General features: G+C 36.5%; 1 protein-coding gene across 2 annotated transcripts in view; it reads left to right on the forward strand.

The window, feature by feature from the left end:
• Positions 1-19,891, forward strand: part of DIAPH3 (diaphanous related formin 3) — a 230,889-nt gene that overhangs the window by 109,289 nt on the left and 101,709 nt on the right. For both annotated transcript variants that reach the window (XM_061457257.1, XM_061457256.1), the window contains 2 exons: positions 8,756-8,995; positions 14,006-14,135. In XM_061457257.1, coding sequence (XP_061313241.1) covers positions 8,756-8,995; positions 14,006-14,135 — 370 coding nt within the window. The remainder of the gene's footprint in view (positions 1-8,755; positions 8,996-14,005; positions 14,136-19,891) is intronic.

A 19,891-nucleotide genomic window follows, 5' to 3' on the forward strand; every position in this document is an offset into this window, starting at 1 on the left:
ATGAAATACTGTTTCAGAAATAATTCTGAAACTAATAATTGTTTCAGAAATAATTATTATTTCAGAAATAATAAAATTAATGCCCTGTCCTTGTGAAATACACTGTTAGGTAACCCAAATAGAATTTGGCAAGCAGTCCTCATGTGGCTTCACAGCTTGTTCGTTGATGGATGTGTTTTTAATGAGTTCATACCAAAGGAAAAGATTTCACTAGATTAAATTGAAGATTGGAGTGAAGCCTGATGAAAGCTAGTTTGTCTTAAATAATTTAGCAGACACTTAAAATGATCAATTCCATATTCAGCTGATGGCTTCACCTGTATGTCCGCATTGAGGATAACTCAGAATGTATTAGTGTTTCTTACTGTTTTTTGGAAAATATCATACTTACCACTCTACCTGCAGAGGTATACTCTGCCTTTCCTAACACTTGATGGTTTGTCACAGCCACACCTACTGACATTTCATTTGGTTCAAAATCTCAAAGTGGTGAGGTGCACCTGTGTTGTGAGATCTTTTGACTGTGTAATTTCTGTCTGTATAGCTTACCTTCCTTTCTTGTGTTCTAGAAGTCATGTGTCTGCTGCTCTGCCTTGTCCGTGTTCTCTATCAGTAATTCCAGCCTTTCCAGAAGTGTTGCCAAAGATTAACTTTCTATTAAATGCCATCTGTGACAGTCAAAAGATCTTTATGGCAAACTGCAGCTAAGTTGGTGTCTTGCAAACTTTGGACATGGATAGGCTGGAGAACCAGGCTCCAGAAATACTTTCTGAAGGTGGCCATTTGCAGTTGCTATTTGATTGAATTATGTTACTTCCTCTGTATCACTGAAAGATTGTGATGCTGAATTATAGAGGAATGTCCCTATTAAAGCTTCAGTAGCAGCAGGTCTCACTCTCTTACCCTGTTCAGTTCTGGTAAAACTATTTTGGGTAGCTAATCTAAAGAATAGGTTAAAAAATTTTGTCTTACTGCTGTCTGATGTTGATTCAGAGGGCTGAAAGTGGTTGGTTGGTTAATGTTTCTTCTAGCACACACATAGGCTATCTCAGTTTTCTTCTTGGCAGATACTGCTACAACTTCAGATCAGTGAGGTTTGTCTGAAGGGTTCTCATCTTGTGCCTCCAGTCATTCACTTTTCAGATTTGTCTGTATGTCTTAATAGCCTGTCCTGAATCTGATTTGTTGCTTTTGCTTGACTAGAAATGTAAACAGGGCTCTAATGTTCATGTTGTGATTTGAACATCTTAAGAAAAACACTTCTGTTTTGAGTAAGGGCCATGATCAGTACATGATTCTGCCATCCTGACTTGGCAACTTGAAGGGTGTCTTGGAATTTAGCCATGTAAATGGAGAGAGGCATCCAAATGACTGGCTAATGTAGGGCAGCTGTGCTGAAAGAATTTTGAGGCTAGTCAGTACCTCTTGAAATTACTATGCAGATATTTAACGTGTTCTAACTTTAGACTTCAGAGCTCAGTGGAGCTCCTATGGTGCCCAGGTGCTTTAGGATTTACTTTCCCTTTGATTGTTTTGTAGAACTGAGAAACTTTCTCTGGGATATGCAAGCTGTCTTACACAGCATTCACTTGCATAATGCTTCCTGTTGGACTGTTTTTGCCACAGACGATCTGTGCTTCAAAATACACTAAATAACATATGGATAAAAATTCCAAAGTTGTTACTGAATTCTCTAGTGTCAGGACTCTAGAAGATCTACAGTGGAATGCTTTTTCTTTGCCAGTACTGTCATCATCATAGACACTTGCCTTCCTTGCTTAGGAAACTAACTTGTATATCTTGCTGGATCAGTAGAGAAGACTATTCTAAATATTATCATGCTTGAGATCTGAGCTTTTTTGAAACAGGTCATGTCTGTCACACCAAAGACATTATCATCAGCTTCTATTATGGTCTGATACCACTGTGTATTGCTTAAATAATTATGTGGCATTGCATTCCACTTTTATGTTGGAGTTGTTATGGTGGTTCAACCTGATGGAAAGCAATAAGCCTTCTGTCATGGTTCTCAGAAATTTCTATCCATACCTGAATCATCTCTCTGCATCTTCATGGCCTGTATGTTGGGAGACTCAAAGTAATGCTATACTTACTTTTCATTTGGAGGTGGATTCATGGTAGTAGCCAGGCAGAAGATGAGACATTTATTTTGAGGTGAAGCTGGTGAGATTTTTTTCTATCTGGAATATAACTAGATCTGTTTTACTTTTAGAAGCTTTTCTCTGTTTGGTTTAATATTCTATTTTAAATTCCTCAATGGCTTCTGGTAGAAATTTATTTATTTTTGCTGCCTGGCTTAATTAGAGGTTTTACAGAGGATTTTTACCTATATTAAACTCTTGGCTTGGTTTCACATGAGGAAAGCTTTTCAGTCTAGTGGTTGGTTAATCTGCTTCATATGTACCTTTTAATGAAAATAGCTTTTCTGACATCTGTTATGTCTGCTAAAAATAATAGAATTTGGGAAATTCAGACCTTCCAATTCTTGGATAATTCCTTTTTAGGAAAGCACCATTGTCTAAATTCAACTTAGAGAAACAAAAGTTGTCTCTGTATTCTTTTCTGACATGATGTCAGTAAATTTAATTGTATTTTTTGGGTAAGACAAAGTCACCCCTTTGTTGTCATAGTAGAACATGCTTATTCCTGAATTTCAGTGTGAGGACTGTAAACGCAGCTTACTTTGACAGCTGTGTTGTAGCCCCCATTGGCAATTTGGTTCTATTTCTTAAGACAAGTGACTTCTGGAGAATTCAAATGGAATGCCCCCATTTCTGAGATCTGCAGACTGGTCTTACCGGTCCATCTTTGTTGAACATAATGCCATCAAAAACAGTACTGAGGATTTTCTGCACTGTACATCAGTGCACTGTTATCCACAAGACAAGTCTACCTTTGTGCAGCTAGGAGGTAATTGATAGCTATTGTTCCTGTGTCACAGTGCGCTTCCTTCTCTTCTGCCCTGAATACCTTTAGGAAAATCTTGAATTTGCAAGGAATTGAGTCAGCAGTGCAAATTCAAGCTGTTTATAATTCAAAATGGGTGTCCCCTCAATCAGTGCTAGTGGGCTGAAAAGTCATCAATTCAGTTTTAGGCATGTGCACGTATCTGTGTTGTAAGTGTAAAGACTTTCTGATCTCTCACAAGTAATTTTAATTTTGAGTTGGCAGGTTTTGACTTTACTGCCATTAATTTGAGGAAAAGAGTATGTCAAAGGTGAAGGAGAACCATTTCCAGATAGCCATAAAAAAATCTCAACAAAAATACTCTTCCATTGTCATGGATTGATTTCCCATACACAAAAATAATGTTTAGTCTTTCCAGAATGCTGGTGGGCTTCACTAAGATTTAGGCATGTTGACTGCACATTTCAAATTGAGCAGGTTGTGTTTTTTTTTTTTTAACCATGATTCAAAGCCTGTTAAGGTGGGAGTTCTTCGTCACTTTAACTTTTTTCCTGCTGTCCCAGTGCCTGCATCTGAAGTAGAGTTCATTGGTGCTGCAGTGATGAAAACAATACATTTTCCATAGGAGATGCCCTTCCAGTTTATTCTCTTAGGTGGCTTCGCTGTAGCTGATACTTTACTTTTTGGATGGGAACACTTTCAGGTGGTCTGACAGCCTTCATACTGTTGATTCTGTAAGGAAGGTATATTGTGAAACTGGAACCCTTGCAGTGTTTTTCTCTACGAGCTTGTAAGAATGAATCACATTCAGTGATCAAATTTAATGGCAGTGTAACTTCTGAGACATGTTCCTTTACTTGACATCAACAAAGCAGACAGTGAAAGTACACATTTACTAGATGGCACACACTTGGAGGTGCCTTCTGATTTATGCTGTATTTGAGAGAAAAACCTCTTTTTGTTGTTGGATAAAGGATTGTGAGAGCTGCTACTGGACAGCTCAACTCAGTTGTCAATTCCCATTTGGATTTGCACATAGTGAGAATATTCTTGTGAACTATTACTGGAAAAATAAAACAATTTGTCACCCATACACGGAGTTTGCTGACATGTGTAGTCGACTCTCTTTAGCTTTCTACTTCAACTTTTTTCTTTAATTATTTAGATTTTCTGTTTTCAGGGTTCCACTGTAAGGACATAATTAGGCTTATGTATTTATATGCTGAGTACAAAAATTATAGGGCATGAACATAAGCCTCCCAACATCACAACACTTAAATTCCTAGCCTCTCTTGTGATAAGGTGTATGGATTTTACAGTTTTAATGTATTTGTAGATTACATATCACAAAGAAATCCGTATATTGCTAAGGAAGCTCTCCATTGCCTCCCTTCGCAGTTACTGACTTAGATAAAAGGTAAACAAATAGTTGCTAGAACATGCATTGTAGATGAACTATGGATTTCAGAGTGTTTAAAAAGATTTCTTAAAAAAGCCCAATGGCATTTCTGCTGTGTTTCTAGCATGTGCTTCTGTTTCTTATTTTTTAGATTATATATTTATGTATCCATCCTTAAGACTTATGTGCGGAACTTCTTAATTTGTTGTGGTTCAACAGGTTTTGATGAAAACTTTTATGTTTATGCACTTGCTCACATTTGTGCAACACATCTTTATGTTCTAAAATACTTAATTATTTTGATTTCAAGAATTGGCCTGTCTCAGAAGCCAAAAGTCAATTAGTGCTGCATTATTGGCTGGTTCAGTAGTATCTTAAGTCTGGTACCATTCAAAATCCATGAAATATACGCTTTATTTTGCTAGCTCCATGATTTAATATTAATGATCACCTCTATTACATGTTGAGCAGAGAGAAATAAAAAAAATCTTGATAATTTCAACAAAATTTTGTGGTGTTTTTTTTTCTAGGCTACTCTCACTTTTTTCCTGACTGAATGGAGAACAAAACTTTATTATTATTATTATTATTATTCTCAATGTTCTGAGGAGTAGTAGTATGTATATATATCTAATAAGTAAATTGTTTGAGGAAAAGGAAAAAATACTGATTTTTCCTGATGGAGCTGGGAGAATGACCTTGTGAAACTTGCTTCTGTCCAATACCTTAATATTCTTTTAGGTATTAATTCCTAAGTTAGGTATAAAGTTGTAAGAGGAATTGTGAAATACCCTGTTTAAATGTAAGTCTGATTACCTGTTTTTAAGCAAGAATTTTTTCACACTATTGGATGCTATTCAAGAACATCTTAAGAACCCAGACATGCACAAGTCCATGGGACCTGATGAAATCCATCTGTGGGTCCTTGATAGAGCTGGCAAATGAAGTTTCTAAGCCACTGCCCATCATATTTGAAAAATCATTGCAGTCAGGTGAAGTTCCCGACGACTGGAAAAAGGGAAATATAACCCCCATTTTCAAGAAGGGGAAAATGGATGACCCGGGGAACTACAGACCAGTCAGTCTCACCTCTGTGCCTGGCAAAATCTTGGAGCAGATTCTCCTGGAAGGCATGCAAAGGCGCATGAAAAAGCAACAAGGTGCTTGGTGACAGCCAGCATGGCTTCACTAAGGGGAAATCCTGCCTGACCAATTTGGTGGCCTTCTATGATGGGGCTACAGAACTGATGGACAGGGGTAGAGCAGTTGATGTCACCTACCTGGACTTGTGTAAAGCGTTCCACACTGTCCCACACGACATCCTTGTCTCTAAATTGGAGAGACCTCAATTTGATGAATGGACCATTCGGCGGATAAAGGACTGGGTGGCTGGCCGCACACAAAGAGTTGTGTTCAATGGCTCTATGTCCAGCTGGAGACCAGTAATGAGTGATGTCCCTCAGGGGTCGGTGTTGGGACCAGTCTTGTTTAACATCTTTGTCGCTGACATGGACAGTGGGATTGAGTGTGTCCTCAGCAAGTTTGCCGATGACACCAAGCTGTGTGGCTCAGTTGATACGCTGGAGGGAAGGAATGCCATCCAGAGGGACCTTGACATGCTTGTGAGGTGTGGGCTGATGCCAACCTCATGAGGCTTAACCATGCCAAGTGCAAGGACCTACACCTGGGTGGGAGCAATCCCAGGCACAGCTCCAGGTTGGGCAGAGAAGAGATTCAGAGCAGCCCTGCGGAGAAGTACTTGGGGGTGTTGGTCGATGAGAAAATGAACATGAGCTGGTTTCAGTGTGCTCTCACAGCCCAGAAAGCCAACTGAATCCTGGGCTGCATCAGAAGGAATGTGACCAGCAGGTGGAAGGAGGTGATCCTGCCCCTCTACTTTGCTCTCCTGAGACCTCACTTGGAGTATTGTGTACAGTTCTGGTGTCCTCAACATAAGAAGGACATGGAACTGTTGGAACAAGTCCAGAGGAGGGCCAGGAGGATGATCAGGGGTCTGGAGCACCTCCCATATGAAGATAGGCTGAGAAAGTTGGGTCTGTTCAGCCTGGAGAAGAGAAGGCTGTGTGGAGACCTCATAGCAGCCTTCCAGTATCTGAAGGGGGCTACAAGGATGCTGGAGAAGGACTCTTCATTAGGACTGTAGCGACAGAACAAGGGGTAATGGGTTAAAACTTAAACAGGGGAAGTTTAGATTCGATATAAGAAGGAAATTCTTTCCTGTTAGGGTGGTGAGGCACTGGAATAGGTTGCCCAGGGAGGTTGTGAATGCTCCATGCCTGGTGGTGTTCGAGGCCAGGTTGGACAGAGCCTTGTGTGATATGGTTTAGTGTGAGGTGTCCCTGCCCATGGCAGGGGGTTGTAACTAGGTGATCCTAAGGTCCTAATTATTCTATGATTCTGTGATGAGTACAGAATAACTGCCTAGTTGATACTGAGCTAATGTTCAAACTATATGCATTTTAGTGTTTTACTTTAGGACCAAGTTGAAGGCAGTCTGTAGATTAAAGCTTAATACTGGAGCTGATTTTCAACCTAGTCTTATCTGAAAGACATTATGTTTGTGTGCTCTGTGTTCAAAACCAAAGCATGGTTACTGGAAAAGATTGCTTATTTTACTTCAAGATTTCTTATTTGTGTTAAAGTGCAAACAGTATGTTTTCTTCAGTAGGGCGTCATCAGGTGGTTTCACTGCTAGACAAGTATTGCAAAGTGGCGTGGTAGCATAAAATGTTAACTCTACTTGATTTTATTTTCTAATACTGCTACTGTAAACCCAATAAAATAGACTGAAAATTTTATCCTTTTCTGATTCTATATCAAACCAACTCTAGATTAGACTGCCTTCAGTATCAGATTAAGTAAGGTAAGGTGTTCAATTTTCCACTGAAATAGATGCCAAGTGTCACCATTATACTCATCACTGAGTCTCTTGTGGGTTAATCAGCAGCAAACACTTGTGAACGTTACAGTGTCAGAGCTTTTTTAACATTGATAGACTAGCTATGGGTTGAGAAGTATTCTACAAAACCTTAGGCATCACTATGGGTTGGAGTGGGATATTTCCAATACGAAGGCAAACTGTTAAGTCCACTTTAAGAAACCTGTTACTTTGTAGGAGTAGTGCCAATATTATTGCTTCTTTTCTTGCACTGAAAAGTATTGATAGCTGGAAACCATAACACCTGTGTTTTATTTTTTAAAAGCCCAAAACCTGGTTAAAGATTTCAGGAATTGTCAAGACATTAGTGGCTTGAACCTTGCCTTGAAAATCAAAAATGCAGGTACGGGGAAGAACGTGTTACAGAATTCATCGAGCTGGTGAGAAAATGGGGAGGGGAAAAATGAGGGAAGAAGCTCATGGAAGAATTTGAGAATAATATTTCTCATGTGGAAACAGAGCAGGTTGGAAAAAAAAAACCACTGCTTCTGCCATGGAAGAAGGAAAGAGCAAGGAACATTTAATACCTGTTTAGGGAGAAAAGAACAAGAATGGAAAATAGTAAGCATCTGGGATTGTATGTGATGCCAAACCAAAAAATGTTTGAAGATTTATGTGATACAGTTGGAAGGATGAGTAGTACACTGGAGACTTGAGAGATGGAGGAATTTAATTTACTGAATGCATTCAGTGTTCCTTGACTAAATAAGTGATAACATTTGGAGTCTTCTTGCTTGAATATAGTAAATAATGTGCTAAGAATGTCTGGGGTGGGAATTCGGTGACCTATGCTATATGGGAATTGAATCTTCTCTTGAAAATGCTTGATCAGTAAACCATTGAAAAAGCCAAGTTTTTTGCATATGATCTACAGAAGGTATTGGTTTCCTGGTAGCGTTCTGGTTTACCTAATTATCTGTATACGGTTAATATATACAAGAGTACAGTGGGGTACGAATACTGGCATATATTAATGTATGCTATATGAAGTGTTTCATAGGTGAGATTTTTCAAAACTGTTATTTTCCTGCAAGTTTATTGTAAGCTCTTATTGAAATAAGCTTTTAAATATTTGCACCAGAAAATGAGATTTGCCTTGTTTTGGTACATTCTGAGTTATACAAAATTTGTGAACTACTTTTATTACTTTGTAACAACCGGGTCATAAACTTGGATTAGTTTTATAGGATTTGGTATATGAGTTGACAGATGTGATATATGATGACACTTTATCTTTTATTGCTTGCACATACTAGTTATTGGGAAAGGATGGGGGCAGTTCATATTAACCACAAGATGGGATTTCAGTTGCTTACCCAAGTGTCTCTCATTCATTCAATCAGTTATAGCAGATATATTGCTTCTTCAAGCCTGTCACACCAATAAATCATTTCAGATTGTATGCATTTGTACAGTGCCAAAGTGTACCATGAATTTTAAAGGAAATCTCCTATTTTCTTTTCAATCAGATGAGCAGCGTGAAGAGACTACAGCCACGGCTCAGTGCTATTCTGTTTAAGCTTCAGTTTGAGGAGCAGGTGAACAACATCAAACCTGACATTATGGCTGTCAGTGCTGCCTGTGAAGAGATAAAGAAGAGTAAAAGCTTTAGCAAGCTGCTGGAACTAGTATTGTTAATGGGAAACTACATGAATGCAGGTTCTCGGAATGCACAGACCTTTGGATATAATCTCAGCTCCCTATGTAAAGTGAGTTTTGAACTATCTGTGTTGAGTAACACATTTACCTTTTCATTTGTTTTTATTATGCTACTTAAATACTTTGTTTTGATGTTTTTTTCTGCAGTTAATCGGTTAATTCTTTGGTTTCTTTTTTCTTTTTTTTTTTTAATAATTCTTAACATTAGTTGATGGTTTGAGCAATACAGCTAAGCTGTGTACAGTCATCTTGAGACTGGCTTGCCTTTAAACTTTTACAAGATTTCAAGTGAATGCTAAACAAACCAAACCAAACTAAATAAGGTTATGCAAAAAACATATTACTGTGATCATAGTGATGTTGTAGTCTTAAATGTATGAGCCCTTCTAAGACTGTCACATTTTAATCTGTTTTAAAACAGTTATGTTTTCTCTTTTACATATATTTTCTCTTTATTTGATTCTCTTTTATTGTTGCCCAGTTTCATTAGTTGCCTGTTTCTTCTAATTTTCCTTACATTTTCACTCTTTCAACTTTTATATAAGGTGTATACAAGAAGACATCTACGCTTTTCTGAGTGTTAACTTATAGTCGATTCTAATCCTTATTGCCTTCCCCTTATTTAGTGTTATTTTTTTTTCCTGTGCCCTCTGGAAGGTCACTGCAAAATCTGCAGAGGGCGCATATGTATGTAATAGTCCTTTTGAGAAAGGAATTATTGGGGAGTTTGTATGCACTCTTTGTCTTCTGTCAGCTTCTTTATTTTTTATACAAGAGAAAATACAATATGTTAACTTCTACGTTCTTTAAAGTAATCACCCTTACTCTGCCATGTTTCAGGAATAATTCTTTCACTATGCTTCTCAACTGTTGAATGTGATACTGTAACTTAAATGAGAACTTAAATTCTCATAGAGAATAAGCTGTATACCTTTCTGAGTCTGAAGTAAACATTTAAGCTTGTATCAACCACATAGAGAAATACAGTGTAGATGAAATTAAGTTTGAAGTACAATTTGTTGAGAAACGTATGCAGAAGGAAAGGTATTAAAGGTTCTCTCTACAGGTGGGTGCATTTACTTTTTAGGTGTGATTTTACAAGTATCTGTTCTAGCTCTCCTTATATTTTCCGTATTTTTAATACATACGGCAACAAAGAAAGGAAATATGAGAACAATATGAGTTGTTACGGGCACTTTGCAGAGCGGGATCAAATTTCAAAATATGTTGGAGAAATAATTTAACATCTAGAATATGATAATTTTGAAGACTACCATGAAGTACTACATACGGGAAATTTAACTGATGTATGTAGATATTGAAAGTAAGGGGTGAATGGCAGAATTCCAGAAAATGTGCTTTATGTCTTGGCTCGCTCTATAGTGTTCTGGCATTAAATGCATTTGATAATCTAGGATGTCATAGTTGCTTAGATTTGCACTCTTAAATGTTATTTAGCTTTACAGAAGGTTACCCTGTTCTGTTAGAGAGAAAAAAATGTCTCTTTGAGTGGACCCTCTATGTACTATAAAGTTGGTAATTATCTACTACTTAGTTGGTACTGACAAGGTTTTAAGTGAAGTCTTAATTACTGCAGAAAACAAAGATTGACTGGTAAGAATCCAAATGATAGTAGCATGTAACACTTCTAAAATGAGAAAAAACATTTGGGTGTTTTTAATTTAGAAAAGCAAGGCGAAGGATGTGAAGAGGACATAACAGTGTCCTTTTGCTATTAATTGATGATAAAGAAGGCGTTTGAACACTTGTTTTCTATGTGGCTAAGGTAGGAGATGAAATAATTAATTGGCTTTACTAATAACAGAAGAAGTTTGCTTAAAAGATAAGAAAGCTTTTTGACTGCAAGTGTAGTTAAGAATTGGTAGTGAAGAAGACTTTGGAAAGCTTTTGAAATCCAGGTATGCTAATAATTCTCAAAATCTCCTTGAGGCCTAAGTAAGAGCTAAAATAAGCAATATTTTGAATCAAGTATTTAGTTGACTATTTGGAAAGTGTGTACGTGTTTCTTAAAATCAGGAAATAATTCAGGTGGGAAAGGATGTCAGTAAGCATCTAATCCAACCTTCTAGTCAAGGGAAATGCTGATCACTACCAATAGTCTGTAGATGAAGTAGATACAAAGCAATAAGGATCAAAAAAGGTAAATTACTCACTGTTATCAACATGCTTATTATGGTGTCATTTTAGCATTGCATCATCTGATTAGACATGGTGATGCTGCTTTACTCCTTTCAGGACTTAATTAATTTATGCATAAACATATAGTAGTATGTTTCATTTATGTAAGGAATGTGTAACTAAAAAAATGAAGTTCCAATGACAAAGATTTCATACATATTTTATTTGGCATCACTTCATACTGGTTTGTAAATACCAGACCATGGCACTTAAAAACTTTTCTAGGGGAAAAGAACGCAACTTTAATGGTTGTTGAATGAATTCATTAATGTCCATACCAAGGGCAGGGGCATTGGACTGGATGAGCTTTAAAGGTCCCTTACAAGCGAAACCATTTTATGATTAGAAAAGAAATATGAATTATGATAAGTTTTTCTGGGAAGCAAAAAAACTATGGCCATCTTAGATTTTGTCTGTAAAATCTGAGATCTCTGCCATTAGATGTCCCAGGAGGAATGTAACCTACATTGAACTACTTGTTCTTTTGAAGGCTGAAAGATTTTCAGAGAGAGAATCGCTTTGCATTTACTATCCTACATGTATCAGGTACTAGTCACCATTTCCTAATTTACCTCATCCAATTGTGGCCTCATTTAGGAAGTCCGTGAGTGCCAAGTCTTCACTAGTTATGAAATTGTGTCTTACACAGACAGATCACTTTGTCTGGAAACATGGAGGTAAAACTATGTATGTTTAATTTGGGGATTTTCTTAACTGTGTGTAATGTCTGGGTTAATGCTTGATCTCCTCTGTTCTGAGAATAATAAAGTGGCTCAACTATTACAAATATTACTATTAAAACAGGAAAAATCCCTCCCAAACCAGTATTCCTTCAAGGCCCAAAACTAGAAAGCTGCAAATTGCAGACCACTGGTTGTCTGCACAGCAATTTTTAGTAGGGGTTCCGAGAACTAAACAAATTTGAAGTGGCTTCTATCCTTTGAAGATGTTGATTTCTATAATATTTGAAGAATGTAACATTTATCTGTTCTTCAGTGGTGCCGAACTATGCATAGGGATCTATACGGACTATCCACTTTGCAGAAAAGTGGGTATCTTCCACTTCTGTATCTTGCCTTCTCCCTGCATCACGTAGAATTGACCTGTAAAGGTTCTGCATCACCTGTACATATTCTCAGATGAGAGATATGATGTACGTATGCTAATACTCAATTGTTTATTAAATAGTGGTATATTAGACTTATATGCATGTTTATAACAGTGGTTGGTTTTTAAAACTAACTTTTGTTAACTACATGTATTTTAAGCAGTGTCACTTTATAGAAATTGTGTGATGTTTCAACTATTGAGACATTTCTCACTGAGATTCTCTGTACAGCAGAAGTAACTTATAACACTGCATACAATAATGACATATGTTTTTTTGTTTTGATATGTATGTGTTGTGTGTTCTATTTATTTTGAAAATTACGCCTCACATTATTAATCCATTCGTCAGAAGGAAAATATATACATTCTGTATTAAGATAGCATCATTTTGATCTTTGACAGTAATCACTGACTTTTTACAGTGAAGTATGAAGTATCAGCCATATGTGATCACCGCCATTCAAAATTCTTTATTTTAATTTTCATACAGTATAGCAAAAACAAACAATATAATTTGGTTTTTAAATCAGATCAATAAAATGCCTTTTAAGTGATCTCTGAGGATATTGCACAGGTAGTGTATGTATATTTAGGTTGGGATTGATCTTGCTCTCAGTTCCTGTTCAGAAGTAATCCCCATATAGCTCTGTGTCTGGTTTTGAACCTCCTGGGAAAGGGAGGTCATTTTTCCTCTCTGCCTTGTTTCTTTAGTTACTCTTATACTGGCTGAGCATTGCTTATCGCTTGTATTTTTCATAGTAACCAAACTAAAGAACAGTCTTGAAGTTGAAACAAAGTACCACAAGTTTTCTACTTTAGCACACTATAACAACTAGCACTTAAGACTTTTCCCCCAGTATTCAGATACACAAGTCTGTGTGCAACTGTGGCAGCTGTTCAGTGTGTGTGCATACTTTATATGTGCCTATGTATGTGTATACTTTCAAATTGTTTTATGTAGAAAGTTTTTAGTGAAGAAAAACTTTCCTATGAGATGCCATTTTCTAATTCTAAAAATCTCTCTGATTATTTTAAAGACTAGCTCAAATTGGAGACTACAACAGAAACATATAACCTAATGTTTGCCAGTTGTCAGTGTTTTTACATGAACAACTGCAAATTTTAAAATAGCTGGGCTTAAAATAATCTTATATGTGTAAAGGATGCTGAAAGAAAAGTTTGTGCTTAAGAATTTTAAGTTAAAGCTTTTAAACAGTGAAGCCTATGAACTGTTGCTTGCCTTATTGAGAACTGATAAAAGGAAGAAATTGTGCAGGTTGAGCTTGTAGCTTCAACTGCATAAATACTGTTATCTTAGAGTTAGCTTCACACATAAGGAAATCACGTCACAAAGTGCCTATGTGCAACATGTATTATTAGCTTTTGTTGATTTAGCTCTGATTTTTGTTTTTATTTTTCTACACTTTGATGAGTCTGTTCACAGTTTTGCAATTATTCCTATATTGCTTAAATAACTACATTTTAAAAAGAGAAATGTGTACTGGTTTTGAGTACAGAACTCAAATATTGTTTAGAATTTAAAAAATATTTAATGTAATCTTTCTGGGTATTTTTAGCAAGGGGGTGAATGAAACACCCTGTCCCTTAGGGTTTTCTTTGAAAGAGCTGTACCAGTTCAACAGTTTGTTCTTGCCTTTCTTGGGTTCACAATTAGAAATATATATTCATTATCAAAATAGTCAGAAGTAATCTTATTCTTAGTGTTCTAACATTTCCCTTTTTCTCTCTAGCTGAAGGACACAAAGTCGGCAGATCAAAAAACAACATTGCTCCATTTTCTAGTAGAAGTCTGTGAAGAAAGCTATCAGGATGTCCTGAATTTTGTTGAGGATTTTCAGCATTTAGATAAAGCTAGTAAAGGTTTGTATAACAAACTAAAAGTTTTGATTCTGACAGCATTACAGCGTGTTTTGTGTGATGTGATGCATATTTTATGAGCTGATGCTTATTTTTTACTAAGATTATTTAAAAAAAAAATAGATATTAAAAGTCTATATCATAGATCAGCAATTTGAGCTGCTGCAAGTGGTCTTGGAAGTTATTTATTATTTGGTCTTCTGTTATTTACTACAGGATTTCCCATTGCATTTCTTTTAACATATTTTCCTGAATCATTGTCCAAAATGTATTTCTTTTAGAAGTTCTTTTCTATTACCAGATCTTAAACTATTTCCAAATTTCAATCTTCTATATGATAAGTGTAGTATGATTACTCAGTGTATTTTAATTCAGAAATGCAGAAAAGCCGTCATACCATCACTTCATTTTTTTTAATTATTATTTTAGTTTTATTTTCTGAATATGAATCAGAAAGTTTTGTCTTTCTTGTATGTGTGTTTTTCATGCAACAGTAGCACTGGAAGTCTGAAAAAATAAATTCCTCTTTTTGCTGCTTCATCATGCATCATATAATATGGTAAATCTCAGTATTCACAGGAACATTTTTTTGCAGTTAATATCTTAATTAAGAGTGCCTTCTCCATATTTTATCGCAGCTTAAGTAATTTAAACTGACTAAGCACTGAGTTAGAAACTGATGCCATCTTAGCACTGTCCTACTCTTGCAGTAAAAGAAGATTGGATGGCCTGTCTCAGTTAATTTTTTATTTTATGTCAGTTTGGAGAATGTCACTGTTTATCTGTATTGCTTTATACAGTGTCACTTTTATGCCTCAGTCAGTCTTCCTGCCACAAACTACAGCTTTGCAAAACCTGCTTCTGACAGAGAACTTGAGACAGTGGTCACTCACATTGCGTTCGCTATCTGATGTCATGAGTTTTAAAGTTTCAAATTTGGTGCATAACCACTTAGAAGGTCAAGTATTTTTAAATAGCTGTCAAATGCTTCAAGCTGTTTATCTCAGTGTTTGTACTGGTAGTAGAAGGAGTTTCTGTTGTACGTAAAATTAGTATTTTATACATTATTTTCAGTGTCACCTGGCCATTGAAGATGATTAGTAGTATTAGTGTATTGTTGGGTGTATTGTGGTTGAATTTTTTATATCAGTCAGAAACCCCAAGATGTTCCTTATTATAAAAGCCCTTATTTTCAGTGTAGGCAATCCATTTTACATGAAGCTGCTGAGATGTAAACCACTGACCATTTGAAGAGTACCCAATAAAATTATCAGTTAGTCCAGGTTTTCTGTTCCTTTTTACATATATGCTATTGACCAGATGAATTTTTGATCTCACTCAGTACATTGTGGAATAGAAATCAACAACCATGTTTTCAAGGTTTCAATGACCATGTTTTCAAGGTTATGTATCAAATTTACTTCAGTGTACTGTGAGATGCATTTTACATTTCAGTTTTACTGTATGAAAAATGCAGAGGCGTAGGTTGTCCTCAACAGATTACCATGTCAGTGTGTGTGTTTATACTTGTTTTCCTGCCTGCAAAATTCCATTTTATTTTGAAAGATCCCTCCTGCACTGGAATTTCGGAAAATTTAGCAGATTCCAAAGACTACAGCTCATGTGGGATTATTTTAAAAAACTTTGTAGTAATTTTGCATAAGTTTGTTTTTACAAGGCAAGTTGATTTAATATGTATCAGCTTTTGCAGAGTAAAATTTTAATGAAGTCACTATTATTGCTTGAGCTTACTGAAAGTTCAATTCAAAAACATTGTGAAGCTGTGGTTGTGATCAACCATATTCAACAGAATGGACTTACTTGGTCTGATGTAGCTAATGAATATGCTCAGAAGGACTAATAAGTTGACCAAGAATGGTTTGCAGTGAGGCTTCCACTGTGAACCGGGAAACACAGGAGATGTGACAAGGCATCATTATGAATGCTACAGAGAGAGATAGAAAGAAAGACATCAAAAATCTTTTATCTTGATGGTCATGGAGGCAAATATGCTTATTCCAGAAGATATACTGATTGTGTTTCAGCAGGATTTGGGTACTGAGGGCCTAGAGCATTCTCCTTTTTTCTACCTTTTTTTCAAAGGTTAGGGCCTTGTAGAGGTGATGGAATGCCATTCCCATCATGGTTTCACTGAACTTTGGGCTCTGAAGTAATTTTTAAAAGTAATTCACAAGAATAAACCAGTTAAGTTCGATAAGAATATTTTTTTCTCCTGTACCTTTGTTGAAAGCTATTTTTTTTTTCAGTTGAGCTGTTTTTTATTTCCTGTCTGCATATTCATTTCTTCAGATGTGATAATTCTGCATTTTGTATGTGGCATAAAAGTATTTTTTGCTGTTTCATTTGAAATTATAGGAATAATTAATGTGGCAGAAAGATACGTAAATGCGATTTGAACGGTATGAACAGACAACTTTATGTTGAACACACTGTATAGAAATGGGACTATACTATGCATTTATTGGATTTGACTTGATCATTAACAAGTGATTGTTGAGTCTTTCACAAGTTTCTTAAAAAGATTCCTTTTTGGAATTCTTCCTTGACAGGACTGTCCTTGTATCAGCCAGCCCATTTTTGTGTCCTTTTAATTTTTTGCTTATTCTTAAGTATTTGCTTATTCTTAAAAATTCTTTTTCTAGTTATTTTTGATTCAAAATGGTGAACATTAGAACACTATAATGTTTAGCAACTCATTTTCTTTTTATCCTTTTTTAGAAGAAGTATTTCTATTCCTTTCATCTCATTAAGTATTGTCCAGTAGTTGTCATACAGTAAACTGTTAACATAGTTTGGAAGACTTTAAGAGCAGTGACAAGGTCTGTTAATTGTGAACATATATTTTTTAGTATTTTGTAAGTGATAAAACATTCAGAATATGAAAATAATGATTGCAGTAGAAAAAATAATATCCTAATTTTAAAAAATATAACTTGGAGAGGGAAGCAGCAAGAGACATGTGACCTATGCAATTGTAGTTTACTTCAGAGTATTTAATTTGCCCCCTATTATGTGCTGAAGTTTTAGTTTCTACTTTTGTAATACTAACAGTAGGCTTAACTCACTGTTACAGTACATGAATTAAAGATACCTTTTTGCTTTGAAGTATAATACATCCTGTTTTTTAAGTACATTTAGATCAGCAGGAGGAACTTTCATTGCAGCTAATGAGCTTACTGATATGACAGTTCCTGAAAATTCGTATAATTAAAGCTGTCTCTTCTTTTAAACATAATGACTTTCCTGCTTTTTTATTAGTATTCTAGAGAAGAAATATTTTGGTAATTTAATACACTTTACTAATTTCTTATTTTATGGTACTGTAAAGAATTATATTGTGTTGAATACAGGCTGCTGTTTTATTGATTGACTCTAATTTGCACAGACCTTACAGGTACCAGTGTATAAAGCCTTTCGTATTTTAATAACAGTACAAAACTACAGCTTTTCCTTCCTCTAAAAGTCATTAGCTCATTGTCACTTTACAAGTAACTTATTATTTTTCTCATTTTTGAATTTTTTTTTAACCCAGAAGCCAAACTGTGAATCTGAAGCTTAATCTATATTCATTAAAAAACAGAACACCCTCACTAATATTTAAAACCATTAAGACAGCAGAGAGAACACTATTAATATGTATGCTATAAGAAATCTGTATGTCATAAGGAAAGGAGTATTTTCCTATTGCAGAATTTCTGAAAGTCTATGGCAAATTTTGTAAAGGAACGTACTTGTCTGGGGAGCAGTTGTACCTATTGTGATTTCTAGATTTACTGTAATATTCAGTAAAGATTTACTTTCACTAGGAGTAGAAAGTCCTAGTGAAATAAGGTGATAAGACAAAAGTAAAAGCTGTTGTTAGAAGTGAGTTTGAATATCGCAGGAAGAAGACTAAAGTGCTGGTTTGGTAATAAAGAAGAAAAAAATTCTATTAATTACATTGCTACAATTACAAATTGATTTAGAAATGTAAGCAATCTGCCTAACAATCAAAAGAGTAAGGCTACAGAATTCCCTCCTTGAGCCATATTATCCTTGTGGAAAAAAATACAATTATATGTTCCCGCATGACGTCCTTGTCTCTAAATTGGAGAGATATCAATTTGATGGATGGACCACTCGGTGGATAAAGAACTGGCTGGATGGCCACACGCAAGGAGTTGTGGTCAATGGCTCAATGTCTAGCTGCAGACCAGTAATGAGTGGTGTCCCTCAGGGATCGGTGTTGGGACCGGTCTTGTTTAACATCTTTGTTGCTGACATGGACAGTGGGATTGAGTGCGCCCTCAGCAAGTTTGCCGATGACACCAAGCTGTGTGGTTCAGTCGATACGCTGGAGGGAAGGAATGCCATCCAGAGGGACCTTGACACACTTGTGAGGTGGGCTGATGCCAGCCTCAGGAAGTTTAACCGTGCCAAGTGCAAGGTCCTACACCTGGGTGGGAGCAATCCCAGGCACAGCTACCGGTTGGGCAGAGAAGAGATTCAGAGCAGCCCTGCAGAGAAGGACTTGGGGGTGTTGGTCGATGAGAAAATGAACATGCGCCGGCTTGAGTGTGCGTTCGTAGCCCAGAAAGCCAACAGTATCCTGGGCTGCATCAAAAGGAGCGTGACCAGCAGGTCAAAGGAGGTGATCCTGCTCCTCTACTCTGCTCTTGTGAGACCTCACCTGGAGTATTGTGTGCAGTTTGGTGTCCTCAACATCAAAAGGACATGGAACTGTTGGAACAAGTCCAGAGGAGGGCCACGAGGATGATCAGGGGACTGGAACTTGAGCACCTCCTGTATGAAGACAGGCTGAGGAATTTGGGTCTGTTCAGCCTGGAGAAGAGAAGGCTGTGTGGAGACCTCATAGCAGCCTTCCAGTATCTGAAGGGGGCCTACAAGGATGCTGGGGAGGGACTTTTCATTAGGGACTGTAATGACAGGACAAGGGGTAATGGGTTCAAACTTAAGCAGCAGAAGTTTAGATTGGATATAAGGAAGAAATTCATTACTGTGAGGGTGGTGAGGCACTGGAATGAGTTGCCCAAGGAAGTTGTGAATGCTGCATCCCTGGCGGTGTTCAAGGCCAGGCTGGACAGAGCCTTGGGTTTAGTGTGAGGTGTCCCTGCCGATGGCAGGCGGGTTGGAACTAGATGATCTGAAGGTCCTTTCCAGCCCTAACTATTCTATGATTCTATGTTTAAGATGGGAATAGGTTGCTTTTAACAATAATCGTATAAATTTGGTGCTCAGAGTAGCAAATACCAAATTATGTGTCTCAAGATATAAAAAATAATAGGAATTAAAGCTTTGGTCTGATTTGGCCATCAAACAAGACTCATATTAACTATGAGGTAATGGTGTTAGCCTTAAAATGAATACTGATGTAACAAAGTAGTGATGGACAAAGAAGGGCAGGGGGTTGGAACTAAATGATCGTCCAAACCATTCTGTGATTCTATACCAGGGGCATTAAATATTTGCAAAGGGAAATACACCTTTAAATGTTACTGCAATTTTGTGTTTATTGATGTTTTTGCACCCCTTTCTATACCTGTAATCGATAAAATTTTTGCTCTATTGGAACACAAGTCCTACGTCAGCGCACTATAGACTTGACATAATCTTGTCTGAACCATTTTTTAAGAAAGTGAACTTGCTAAAAATAAATAATTAAACACAGCTTCTTTTGAATTTTATCTTTTTTTCTTTGGTCTGAGTGCATTTCATAATATAAAAAATTTTGGGTTTAA

This window comes from Pezoporus flaviventris, unplaced genomic scaffold, assembly GCF_033815535.1.
Source record: "Pezoporus flaviventris isolate CSIRO_AGI_PZ_B2104156 unplaced genomic scaffold, CSIRO_AGI_Pfla_v1 ptg000025l, whole genome shotgun sequence".
NCBI lineage: Eukaryota > Metazoa > Chordata > Aves > Psittaciformes > Psittacidae > Pezoporus > Pezoporus flaviventris.